The sequence below is a fragment of the Lissotriton helveticus genome, chromosome 9 (assembly GCF_964261635.1).
Source record: "Lissotriton helveticus chromosome 9, aLisHel1.1, whole genome shotgun sequence".
In the NCBI taxonomy this organism is placed as follows: domain Eukaryota; kingdom Metazoa; phylum Chordata; class Amphibia; order Caudata; family Salamandridae; genus Lissotriton; species Lissotriton helveticus.
In genome coordinates, this window is record NC_136070.1 from 882,138,736 (window position 1) to 882,152,629 (window position 13,894).

The 13,894-nt window shown below is 46.8% G+C and overlaps 1 protein-coding gene across 1 annotated transcript in view; it reads left to right on the forward strand.

Moving 5' to 3' along the window:
* Positions 1-13,894, forward strand: part of LOC144781951 (cytochrome P450 2G1-like) — a 737,654-nt gene that overhangs the window by 109,134 nt on the left and 614,626 nt on the right. The window contains exon 2 of the mRNA XM_078661042.1: positions 7,016-7,178. Coding sequence (XP_078517168.1) covers positions 7,016-7,178 — 163 coding nt within the window. The remainder of the gene's footprint in view (positions 1-7,015; positions 7,179-13,894) is intronic.

Here is a 13,894-nt window from a genome sequence, read left to right on the forward strand (position 1 = left end):
CGGGTGTCTGTCATCCTTGCTCAACCCCTTGAGTTTAAGCCAGCGCCATATCTCCTCTAGGGATGTGAAGAAATGTTTCTTATTTTCATGTATAAGCCGTAGGCAAGCCAGGGACGAAAGTGCATAGGAAATTTGATGCAACTTTATCTTGACAGAAAGGAAGGAGCGAGGCTTCTACTGGTCTTGCATTGTGTAGTCTCAGAAGATATGAAGGGCACCACTCTCCACCTTCCAGAAACCATGATGCCGGCCACACTCTAATTCACTATTCCTATCTCAATAGTTCAGGAGACAAGCTACCATGACTTGTGTCAGGGCCCCTGGCAGAGACAATCCCTCCCAGCAACCTGTGTGCAGACACCACTGAGAAAAGATGAGTAGGGTGGCCAGTATAGATCTCCACAGTCAGATTCTCTTCCAAATACAGTTCTGGGGAAAGGCCTTTCTCCGCTCTTGTAATCCCACCATACATATGTGGTTTCATCTAGACCGAATTTCAGCTCTCTCGCTCTTGGGCTGCAGTTGAAAGATACCCCATCTCTGTTCCTCCATTCTGCGTTGCAACGCTGCATCTCCCAAATAAGCCTCATGGGTAAGCACTTTTTCTTTGAGTTTCTTATGGTCATTCCTCAGGAGAGTGCTATCTATAGTGCAAGCATCTATTGTATGCTCAAGCCCACCTTTGATGTCAAGAATGGCATGTAGTACTTTAGCAGAATTAGTCGAATTAGTCCAGTTTTTGCCCCTCAATATTTGAACTTAGAAGACATCTCTTTGGCTTGTGGCGGGGAGACAACCATGTTGAGGACTTTATCAGACCACACCTGTGGGCATTTGTGTTTCACCATCACTCGAATTCCCTTTGGCTTCATGCCTCCAGTCCAGCTATCGACACGGGGCAGCACTGTTATGCCCTTCAAATGTCATTATTCCTGAGACCGTGGGCTATGCAAAAATAGACAATGTGGGGTAAACGAGCAGGGGAACTGGGGCCTTTTTGTCTTGTTTTCATAAGTTTGTTGCCAGTTCCACTATGGCCCTTCAGTGTTTTTAATACTGGGGAAGGGAATCCTCTGATGCTGTTCGGTCATGTGGGCCTCTCGCCCCATAATCTGGGTGCCCTTTAGTGCACCAGAACTATGGCTGTTACCTGACCAGTTCTTGAATATGAGAAAACTCACCAGCTTTTGCAGCAGAAATCATTTGTGCAATTCATCGCAGTCACTGTATGTTTCCTCCATTGTAGGGAGCTTGCACGGAGCAGTAGGGAAGCAAATTGCTTGGTTTAGTAGGGCATTTCTTCTGCTTCCACCCTCCTTCAATCAAAGGGAGAGACAACATTCCCGGTTCCAACAGTGTGGCATAGCTGCAAGCAATAACCATGCCCCTTTGGCCTTCTTCGCAGTCACTCACTGGGTCTATTACGTCTCGAAAGGACCCTCCGGGTGGCATCAGAACATACAAGGGTAGGACGCTTCTCACCAGCTAACATCCACACTGCCTCTCTCCTGTGGCAGTACAAAATGGGGTGGTGATGGACGGAGCATCTGAACCAATGAAACACTCGCACCCAGTCAAAAGATCTGGGTTTAATCCATCACCGTCTTTAGCCCACTCTGCCACCCCAGTTCAGACATGGCCATATGCAAATCAGTCTGACCCTGTGCCTCATTGGAACAGTCCAGCCCAAACTGCCAAGCTATGCCTTCCCTGGACCGGAAACAAGCTTCCGAGGACCGGTTTCTGGCATTGCAGCCGTCTTCAGCCCGGCTTGCTTGAATCCAGTGGCAAAGTGAGCAAGGGACTCACGTCTGAGCATGCCCTGCCACACTTATGGCGGCCAAAAGCGGTAAAAAAGGGGGTGGTGATGGACGGAGCATCTGAACCAATCAAACAATCACACCCAGTCAAAAGATCTGGGTTTAATCCATCACCGTTCTTTAGCCCACTCTGCCACCCCAGTTCAGACATGGCCATATGCAAATCAGTCTGACCCTGTGCCTCATGGGAACAGTCCAGCCCGAACTGCTAAGCCATGCCTTCCCTGGACCGGAAACAAGCTTCCGAGGACCGGTTTCTGGCATTACAGCCGTCTTCAGCCTGGCTTGCTTGAATCCAGTGGCAAGGTGAGCAAGGGACTCACGTCTGAGCATACCCTACCACACTTATGGCGGCCAAAATCGGTAGAAAAGGGGGTGTGATGGACGGAGCATCTGAACCAATCAAACACTCACACCCAGTCAAAAGATCTGAGTTTAATCCATCACCGTTCTTTAGCCCACTCTGCCACCCCAGTTCAGACATGGCCATATGATCTTTTGACTGGGTGTGAGTGTTTGATTGGTTCAGATGCTCCGTCCATCACCACCTCCTTTTGTACCGCTTTGGCCGCCATAAATGTGGCAGGGTATGCTCAGACGTGAGTCCCTTGCTCACTTTGCCACTGGATTCGAGCAAGCCGGGCTGAAGACGGCTGTAATGCCAGAAACGGGTCCTTGGAAGCTTGTTTCCGGTCCAGGGAAGGCATGGCTTGGGAGTTCGGGCTGGACTGTTCCCATGAGGCACAGGGTCAGACTGATTTGCATATAGCCATGTCTGAACTGGGGTGGCAGAGTGGGCTAAAGAACGGTGAAGGATCAAACCCAGATCTTTTGACTGGGTGTGAGTGTTTGATTGGTTCAGATGCTCCGTCCATCACCACCCCCTTTTGTACCGCTTTGGCCGCCATAAGTGTGGCAGGGTATGCTCAGACGTGAGTCAATCAATCAATCAATCAATCATAACACTTGTATAGCGCGCTACTCACCCAGAGGGTCTCAAGGCGCTTGGGGGAAGTGGGTCGCTACTGCTCGAACAGCCAGGTCTTGAGTTGTCTCCTGAAGGCGAGGTGGTCCTGGGTCAGCCGGAGGTGGATGGGGAGGGAGTTCCATGTCTTGGCCGCCAGGTAGGAGAAGGATCTGCCTCCGGCGGTGGCTCTTCGGATGCGTGGTACGGCGGCGAGGGCGAGGCTAGCGGACCGCAGCTGGCGGGTGGGCGTGTGGAAGGTCAGGCGGTCATTGTGGTACTTGGGGCCCAGGTTGTGGAGAGACTTGTGTGCGTGGGTGAGGAGCCTGAACGTGATCCTCTTGTTGACGGGGAGCCAGTGCAGGTTCCTCAGGTGGCCGGAGATGTGGCTGCGTCGAGGGATGTCCAGGATGAGTCGGGCGGAGGCGTTCTGGATGCGTTGTAGTCTTTTCTGTAGCTTGGTTGTGGTTCCGGCGTAGAGGGTGTTTCCGTAGTCCAGCCGTCTGGTGACGAGGGCCTGGGTGACCGTCTTCCTGGTTTCGATCGGGATCCATCGGAAGATCTTGCGGAGCATGCGGAGGGTGTGAAAGCATGAAGAGGAGACGGCGTTGACTTGTCTGGTCATCGAGAGGGAGGAGTCCAGGATGAAACCCAGGTTGCGTGCGTGGTCTGTTGGCTTGGGGGCGGTGCCCAGGGCTGGGGGCCACCAGGAGTCGTCCCAGGCGGAGGGTGATGGTCCAAGGATGAGGACTTCCGTCTTGTCTGAGTTCAGTTTCAAGCGGCTGGTCTTCATCCACTCGGCGACATCTTTCATCCCTTCGTGGAGGCTGGTTCTGGCGGTGTCGGGGTCTCTGGTGAGGGAGAGGATCAGCTGGGTGTCGTCGGCGTAGGAGATGATGTTGAGGTTGTGTTGGTGTGCGTTGGCTGCGAGTTCTCATGTAGACGTTGAAGAGGGTGGGGCTGAGTGATGATCCTTGCGGGACGCCGCAGATGACTTCGGTGGCCTCGGAACGAAATGGGGGGAGGCGGACTCTCTGTGTTCTTCCAGCGAGGAACGAGATGATCCACTTCAATGCCTTCTCTTGGATGCCGGTGTTGCTGAGGCGTTGGACTAGGGTGCGGTGGCAGACGGTGTCAAACGCGGCGGAGAGGTCCAGGAGGATGAGTGCTGCTGTTTCTCCGTTGTCGAGAAGGGCTCGGATGTCGTCGGTGGCTGCGATGAGGGCGGTCTCGGTGCTGTGGTTGGCTCTGAACCCTGACTGCGAGGGGTCGAGGGATCCATTCGTCTCGAGGAAGGCGGCAAGCTGTCTGTTGGCGATCTTCTCGATGACTTTGGCAGGAAAAGGGAGGAGCGAGATGGGGCGGAAGTTTTTGAGGTCGGTGGGGTCCGCTGTTGGTTTCTTCAGTAGGGCGCTGAGCTCGGCATGCTTCCAGCTCTCCGGGAAGGTGGCCGTGTTGAAGGAGGTGTTGATGACGTCTCGGAGTTGGGGTGCGATGGTAGAGTCGGCCTTGTTGAAGACGTGGTGGGGGCAGGGGGCAGTCGGAGATCCGGAGTGGATGGTGTTCATCGTACGGGTTGTGTCTTCGGTGGTCACTGCGGTCCAGGTGCGGAGGGTCGTGGTGGGGTGCGTTGGTTCGGCGGTTGGGTGCGAGGATGTGCCAAAGCTGTTGTGGATGTCGGCAATCTTGCGGTGGAAGAGCGAGGTGAGGGAGTCGCAGAGATCTTGTGAAGGGGTGATGTCGTTATTGCCAGTGCTGGGGTTGGAGAACTCCTTGACGATGCTGAAGAGTTCCTTGCTGTCGTGGGCGTTGTTGTCCAGTCGATCCTTCATTGATTTCTTCTTGGTGGTGCGGATGAGCTGGTGGTGCTTGCGGGTCGCGTGTTTGAGGGCGGTCATGTTGTCAGTGGTCCGGTCGAGGAGCCAGGCTTTCTCGAGGGTGCGGCAGGTCTTCTTGGAGTCCTTGAGTTCTTCGGTGAACCAGGGGGCCTTCTTGCTAATGGGTTTGCTGGGAGGGTTCTTCAGTGGTGCGAGGTCGTCGGCGCAGGCTGTGAGCCACTGCGTGAAGTTGCGGGCTGCTTCGTTGGGGTCCGGAGTGCTGGCAGGTGGATTCTGGCTGAGGGAGGTGGTGAGCTGGTCGGTGGTGATCTTGCTCAAGCTTCTGTGAGGAACCTGTTGCGGGTGGTGGTGGGTTGTGGTTTTTCTGAAGCTGAAGTGGACGTAGCTGTGGTCCGTCCAGTGAAGTCCGGTGGAGTGGCTGAAGGGGATGTGCTTGCTGGATGAGAAGACGGGGTCAAGCGTTTGGCCGGCATTGTGGGTGGGGGTGTTGACCAGTTGCTTGAGTCCGAGGTTGGCGAGGTTGTCCAGCAGGGTGATGGTGTTGCGGTTCTTGTTGTTCTCCAGGTGGAAGTTGAGGTCCCCTAGGAGGATGTAGTCGGCGGAGGGGAGGGCGTGTGGGCTGATGAAGTCCGTGGTGTCTTCGCTGAATTGTGTGCATGGTCCTGGGGGTCTGTAGATGAGGGTGCCTCTGAGGGTCGTCTTTGGGTCGGTGTGAATCTGGAAGTGGAGGTGTTCGGCAGCGGTGAAGGTGTCATCGGCGTTGGTCGTGATGCGGATGGTGTTCTTGTGGACGATGGCGATGCCTCCTCCGGTCTGGTTGACGGGGTCTCTCCTGGTGATCTTGTATCCATCCGGGATGGCGATGGCGATGTCGGGGGCTGAGGAGGCGTTCATCCATGTTTCAGTGAGGAATGCGACGTCTGGTGATGTTGTGTCTAGCAGGTTCCAGAGTTCGACGGCGTGTCTGTGGATGGAGCGGGTGTTGAGCAGGATGCACTTGAGGTCGCTGCTGGGGTTTGGCTTGGCGGGCGCGTGAGTCCCTTGCTCACTTTGCCACTGGATTCAAGCAAGCCGGGCTGAAGACGGCTGTAATTCCAGAAACCGGTTCTCGGAAGCTTGTTTCCGGTCCAGGGAAGGCATGTCTTGGCAGTTCGGGCTGGACTGTTCCCATGAGGCACAGGGTCAGACTGATTTGCATATAGCCATGTCTGAACTGGGGTGGCAGAATGGGCTAAAGAACGGTGATGGATGAAACCCAGATCTTTTGACTGGGTGTGAGTGTTTGATTGGTTCAGATGCTCCGTCCATCACCACCCCCTTTTGTATCTCTCCTGTGGCAGGCTTACAACCTGGAGTCCTGTATTAAGCTTACTGGCGCTGCCATCTTGGCTGATGCTCACTGAGGCTCCTAGAACTGGCCAGGTGGAGGGCCCCCTAAATACAGAGTCCACTTCCATCTTGTGGATCTCAAAGATCCCTGTCTGTTTTCTTGCTCCTTTCCACTGAGTTTTTAAGTGTCGCGGCCCCAGGATAGCAATCTTTCTAGGTTTTGGGATTGGGAGCTGCTTAATGCTGCTTCTTACTTCATCAGCATTTTAGCCACAGAGCAGCCTTCAATGGATTTATAATAGTTTGTTTTTTGTTTTCAATAAGTGGATTTTATTGTTTGTATGTTATAATCATATCTTTTGGACGAATAGGATGTAAAAACATTACTTTATTAATTGATGATTAATTAATTGAGTGATAGACTGGCTGATTTGTCAATAGACCCGTTTGTGAAAGGATTGTTGTATTTGAATAAGGTTCTTATAAGGTGTAGCTGCCCAATAGAGTGAAGCTGCCCATACTTTACTGTTTAATACATATTTTTGTATTTAATAAGTAACTAAAATCTTCAGCAAGAGTTGCAGTAAATTGTAATGATATGTTCTTCTCCTTTCTATATTATTACTTTGAACAAGACAAGGTCATCATCCTGTTCAAAGGTCATGATGTAACTATGTATGTCCATTTGGTTAAGCCAAATCTTCATGACAAAGAAAATCTAATTCAGAACTTTGCATTAATTGCAATTGTTTGTATGGGACAAAAGGACCCATTTCGAATTTGACAGATATGTAACATCCGTAAAAAAGTGGCTGATGATCTATCTTTCCCATTTTGAGTGCATAGACATTCTCCACATCTTAAATTTGTCCCAGAGTGTCATGGACTATATCATTTATTCTGTGCTTTATAATGACTGTTACCCATCATTCTTGTGAAATCCATGTGCATTTATTTTTGTTTTGTTCAACCTTATTTCCTAGGTAGCCTCCAAACACCCAGGAATGAAGGAATTAGTTATATCTGCACAAATGACCAAGATTTCATTTTGAATTCCCATACAGCTGAGAAAAAAGTATGGACCAGTTTACACTGTGTATTTTGGTCCAAGGCCGGTGGTGATCTTGTGTGGATTTGAGGCTGTGAAAGAAGCTCTAATTGATCAAGGAGGGGACTTTGAGGGAAGGGGAGAACTACCAATTGTGGACAACGTCTTCAAAGGCTTTGGTGAGTAATATTCTTCAGTGATCTGATATTTAATTTTCTCTGTAGCACATAATTCAGTGTGAGTGACCAAACTGCCTCTTTACCAGGATCTTCAATACGAATCATTCACAGTGTTTTTTCTGGAAGGTATCTTCGGCCCGGCCTATTCTGAGATTCCAGATGTTTCTCTACTCAAAATAATCAGGTGCAGAGTTATTTGTTTTAATAAGTGCACATGCACACCTGGTAAAGGTACTGGGAAATTGGGGCAGACAGTTGTAGCAGAGCCCCCAGCAAATCCTCTACTACAGTATGGCCGCATATTTAATTGCCCTCCATGGCAGCATCAGAGTCTGAAAATGGCCCTGAAATCCTCCCAATCCCCAGCCTTGCAGATCAATTACTCTTGCGCCTAATTCACATTTAGCAATTGCTAAGAGAACAAAAGTTCACAGAATCAGTCATCTGGCCAAGCAGGCAGGCTGTTTCTGTTCCTAGCGCTTAAATTAATATTAACAGGATTTTGATGGGGTTATTCTGACCAGAATCAGAAAATCTTGCCTCCATGTATACCACCCCTATATCTGGCCAACTTGCGGTGAGGGCATGAATGGTAACAATCATATAGTAGACTTCCAGCTAAAGGGATGGTTCTTAAAAATCGAAGAGTTTCTAATCAAGAATTTCCATAAAATAAATTAAAACAAAGCAAGGAGAAATAAGTAGAGAAGGTGTTAGCATCCCAGAAGCTCGTCAAGGGTCTTCTACAGGTCAGAAAGTAAGTGTTATCCCAAGTGTGAACCTCTCAGAGTCCAAAGGAAAATGCTCTATGCATACAGGGGAAAGTTTCTGAAGGGATGTCAAAAGGGATCTGATCTAGACAGAAGCCATCCGCCCCTTGGTTCTCTGCCGATCTGAGGTTGCTCAGACAAAAATGTAGACAGAAGGAACGTGGTTGGCGTAAATCTTGGGATTTAAAAGATAGAGAAGGTTACAAGAGTCTACTACGGGAGTATAGAAAGCGTATCATTAAGGAAAAACAGGACTATTTTTCCAATTTAACCTGTTCGTTAACATCCTCCAGAGAGCTTTTTAAAATTGTAGACTCCCTTTGCTCTCTTCAGGTTCCTGATCCAGTAGTTGCTTCCCAGGAGCTATGTGATGACATATCGAACTTTTTCTATAAAAAGATAGACGATATTTACATAGCCCTAAAGACGCAGAGGAATGTACTCAGTTCGGAGGATTCCGTACAAATCACACGTCTGGAGGCTTGGAATGGAGACTCCCCTCAGTCCCTTGAACACTTCCCGGCTCTTACGCTAGAAGATCTTAATAGCCTGCTGGATAAAACCAAATCTTCATCTCCCCTTGACCCACTGCCCCTCAAGGTACTTAAAAACTGCAGAGAGATCATTCTCCCCCCGATGCTTGAGGTAATGAATGGAGCCTTGGAACAGGGCATTTTTCCATCACTTTGGAAGAGAGCCATCGTAAAGCCGCTTCTGAAAAAGACCACCTTAGACCCGGGAGTGCTGAAAAATTTTAGACCCATCTCTCTGCTGCCGGCCCCTGCTAAGATGTTGGAGACCCACCTGAATTTCCATCTCTCGAACTTCCTCGACGCCTCCGGCTTCTTGGATGGGTCCCAACATGGCTTTAGAAAGCTACATAGCACGGAGTCTGCCTTGACAAAAGTCATGGATAACATCCGCAGAAAAGTAGATTTGGGTCTCTCCACCGTACTGGTGCTGCTTGATCTTTCTGCAGCTTTCGACACCCTGTCTCCCCTGACCTTAACATCTAGGTTAAGGGAGGCAGGGGTAGTCGGACCAGCGCTCAGTCTCCTGAGCTCCTTTTTACAACATCGAGAGCAACGTGTCATGCTAGGTGAATACCTCTCCCCTGCCAAGTCTTTGCAATGTGGGGTGCCACAGGGGTCGGCATTGAGTCCGACCCTGTTCAACATCTACGTGGCCCCCCTTGCAAGACTTGTAAGATCTCAGGGGATGGAGGTAGTGTCGTATGCGGACGACACGCAGATTATGGTATCCCTGACCCACTCTGTCAGTGAAACTGCCTCTAACTTTAGGGCCTGCATGCAACTTGTTGCAGAGTGGATGGTCTCCAACTCCCTAAAGTTGAACGGGGACAAGACAGAGGTCCTGGTCTTTGGCAAGGACCAGGACATATGGTCAGATGACTGGTGGCCCCCTTCTTTAGGCAGCTGCCCTATACCTACCAAATCTGCTAGAAACCTAGGTGTCATCTTTGACACCCAGCTCTCCATGGAGCTGCAGGTGAATAAAACGGTGGCGACCTGTTGGGGTGTCATCAAGACCCTGAAAAGGATTGTGCACTATTTGTCCCCACAGGCGCGGAAACAGGTGGTGATTGCCCTTGTTGGCTCAAGGCTCGATTACTGTAACTCAGTGTACGCCGGGGCCAACAAGGGCTTGCTCCAGCGTCTACAGGTCATACAGAACGCTGCAGCGCGGTTTGCTCTCGCTTTGCCCTGGCTGTCATCTATGACCTTAGCGAGGAAGAACCTCCACTGGCTCCCCATTCCGTCAAGGATCACTTTCAAACTTCTTTGCCTCACATATAAGGCTTTAACTGCAGGCTCGGCTGATGCCCTTGGTTCATTACTTACCAGATATGTTCCGAGCAGATGTTTACGATCCAGCGAGCAACACCAACTGGTAATCCCCAGAGCCAAGAAGGCCAGATGGGGGTCCAAAGCTTTTTCCATACTGGCACCTCTGATGTGGAATTCACTCCCCCTTGAAATCAAACGACTTCCCTCTCTTGATCTCTTTAGGAAGTCAGTGAAAACTTGGCTCTTTATTAAGGCCTACCAGTAGGCTCTGTTTCTGTCTGCTAACAGCTTTATATTTTGGTGTAGGCGCCTTGACGCCCACTGGGCATAGCTGCGCGTTACAAATAAAATTTCATTCATTCATTCATTCATCTCCAATTGTATGAACATTACATTATAAGACACAAAATCCACTCTGTTACACCCCATTTGACCGTATCATCAGAGGCTACAGTTCGCATCAATTTCTCATGTTGCAAACTGCAACTTCAGGGGAAAATCTCGCACTGGACATGCGAATGGCATCTCCTTCTCATGAGCAGGTTGGTTTTACAACATTTGCTCAGTTGTCCTTTTCTGTTAGCGTTCTGGTTCCCCAGGTTCCTTCATAAAGGTCTTCTTCTCAGGGTCTTCTTCTTTTTCTAGTACAGTACTGTATCTATCTACAGCTAAAAAGGCATGTGAATACCTGCAAGAAATGTTGTGTGAGCAGAATATGGAAAACAGATTTTATGCAGTATGTTGAAATACAAGCCTAAATTGTCAGAACAAGATATAGCATTAACTCAATGGTGCACATTTAATATGTGTGTGCACATTTAAACAAAAATGAATATAAGTTTTTGGTGTATTAGATTCACATCTCATGGAATATTCAGTAAGTCTCAAAATAATCACGTCAGTATGGCTAGGAACTACATTAAAATCAAAAATGTGAAATATTAATGAACACATTTAAAGGAGCCAGTTTCCATGTTCTAGACCCGCCTTGGAAGCTCAGGTCAATAGGACTTTTTATCAGCATGAAAGCGTAGGGGGGGAGAGAAATCGTTAGCATGTCAATCATTTCAGTTCCAATTTATCATGACTCTTAAGGATCACAGACCCCCAATTAGGTTTAATTGGTTTATTACAAAGCCAAGAACAACTGAACATACAAGCACCTCAAAGTAAGGGTGTAGAAAAACATTGGAACTAATACAAAGCCACATTTGCGGATGAAGTTAAGGAGGTGCAACATTCACAAGATATCTAATTTGAGAATCAAGATACAAAAGATTTCTGAGCAGACATCCAGGTTCCCCTTAATCAGAAGTTTGTGGGTAAGAAGCATTCGTCTGTCCCTACACTAGCACTAAAGTGACATCCCTGCATAGCATTTCCCAAGGCAATATCATCTATGGTGTCAGCCTGTGAAGTCTTCCTAAGAAATCTCTTCACATCAGTTGGGTCAAGTTGCATAAAGCTGCAGAGCTCATTCTAAGATGCTCTCTCTCTTAAGGCAAGGTAGGTGTCCCTGGGCCCTTTCCCTACTTACAATACATCAATACTACAGGTAGTATCCCATGGTGCTTTGCAACATCACACCATCCAGAAAGGCTAACTCCTCGTAGGTAACTTTCAATTAGGCAGCAATGCTCACAAGCTTTGGCTAGGTGACCTGGATTTCCGGGCTTGCTCCGATGTGAAAGTACAACAGTTCTCTATTATCAGTATCAACGCTCAATGTATCCTCTTCTCCCTAATCCTAACTCATTAAACAAAGGCATTATTCTAACTAACAAAGATGAGTCTTCCACTTGCAACAGAGATGTGAGAAAGAACAAATCCAACATGCACATGAAATTCAATTGTTAGATCTAATGTGAGAGCTTCCAGGGAAAATGCATTTGGGGACCACAGAAATCGGCCAACATAAGAAATAGCACACAGGCATTATGGAATTACAAATAAAATAAACACTTACTGAGCACTCTTAAATTAACACATTATGTAAGCACATCAAATACGTGAATAATTGTCAGCCGCATATAATATTTCTGCAGATTAATGTTTTCAGCTAAACACATATGAATTCAACGTTAATCTTTCACGTTTACATGAAAATATCCCTAACAGACCACAATTCACATTATTACAGTTCAGGTTCTGCTGTCCCAGGTTAATACAACAATGGATTATATCAGGGTGGGGACTAATTCGTGATTATAATGCACCTCTACAAATGAAGTTAATTTTGCGCTACATCAGTAACTTCTTGTCATATATGAAATCACATTCTACTTACCTGAGGATATTTTATCCAGTTATCTAAATAGTAAGTGTTGTTTCATGTATTAAGGCACACATTATGAAAATGCGAATCTCAACTCCATAGTAAGTGCATTATCTACTTCAAAAGGATGGATTTAATTCATTTCGATTTCCCTTAAGACCTTAATCAGTTAGGGTAAAACACATAATATGAATACATTCACTAATCCTACAGTGAACCCACTCTTTAATAATGATGTGAAGTGCAACACCTACATTAAATCGTTTAACCACACAAGAAACATATGCTAAGTGCATGTTCATGTCATGTATCTGTAAAGCATTTGTGACATATTTGTGATGTGTAAATGGTCCTGCACCACTGCACTCTGTAGCCCAATGAGGCACCTGTAGGCATTCACAGGAGGGTTGAACTTTACACCATGGAGGACTGCTTGATTTGTACAGTGTTGCTTTGCAACGAGGGCTTTATGAATATTCTTCACTCTGCATCACAATCTCCTGATAATCCTATGCCTGGCTTAAAATAAGGCCTCTGCATGGATAAACTCTCACATAGATTTAAAATGTGGAAATCCTTTTTTTTTAATTTTAACAATTTATGTTGCCTATGCATTCTCTGAACAAACCTTCAGTAGTGTAGTCAGCATTCTCATAGGCGTGAGGTCAGGACCCCCCTCTCCACTGGATCTATTTTATGTGAGATGGGCATAGGATCTGAGAAATCTCATTAAAGATGGCTTAAAATCAAACCAAGCTAAATGAAGCACGTTTTCATTCCTGCGCTTATAAGGAATGACTGAGGCTGACTGTTTCTAACAAAAGGTTTAGCTTGACCTAAACGCCGATACTAAATCACTGACATAGAGGGTCTTCCACTTAAATCCCATATGAAAGAGAATATGCAATATATTATTCATGGCATACCAGCCATGATTTCAGCAATAATGAATCACTTAACATAGCAGGCAGGTGTTTAGCAAACAAAACTTTGAAGGACAACATGAAAAGACAGTTTGTGAGCAATTGTAAACATTTTCTAAGTGCATATCCCATTGTGAGAGACGAGTCCATTTCCACATTAGGGAGAACCTGGAATTTACTCTGAATCTTTCCAGAATGTATGGCTTCACAGACGTGTAGTTCAGAGAGTAAATGTACTTATTAAGTGATTATTTTCCAGCTTTCACAGGCAGCGAAAAGACAACTGTTTTATACTTTGACATTGATATCAATGTGTGGTCTTGATGTAGTCACCGCAAAGACTAGGCTAAAGCTCCTTCCAAATGCAGCTGCGTGAGACATCAATAAGAAAGAAAAAATAGCCACATATGTTACTTTGACTGATGTTGGCAGCAAATGAACCGAACGAGTCTTTTCTTATGTGTACGTGAAGGCAAATGTATAAAGTTATACTGTCAAAGACAATATAGGCACTATAACCTATGTGATATATCCTGGCATGTTCCTATGACATGACTTTCTGTAACTTTGTAATGCATGTTCTGGGTTGTCTAAGCACCACCCGTGCCGTTGTCTATATGCAAGGTATACACTTCAGGTTTGCAGCAGTTAATTGGATAAGGGCCCCCATCCCTCATTTCACTGAGGATGAGTTGACTGAATTCTTCATAATGAAATAACAAGCTCCTTTTATCTAAGTAACATAATATCAGGGAATAACATCCCTTGTTGTATGTAGATACAAAGTTCTAGGAAACATCATGTAATTGCTTTACTGATACAATATTGTGCTACAAATGTCGTTGACAAAAATATTGTGCCAAAAATATTGTTGACCACAACAACTTGCTCTGATACTTATAATGGTAAATATAAAAATATTAGAAAAAATATATAGTTC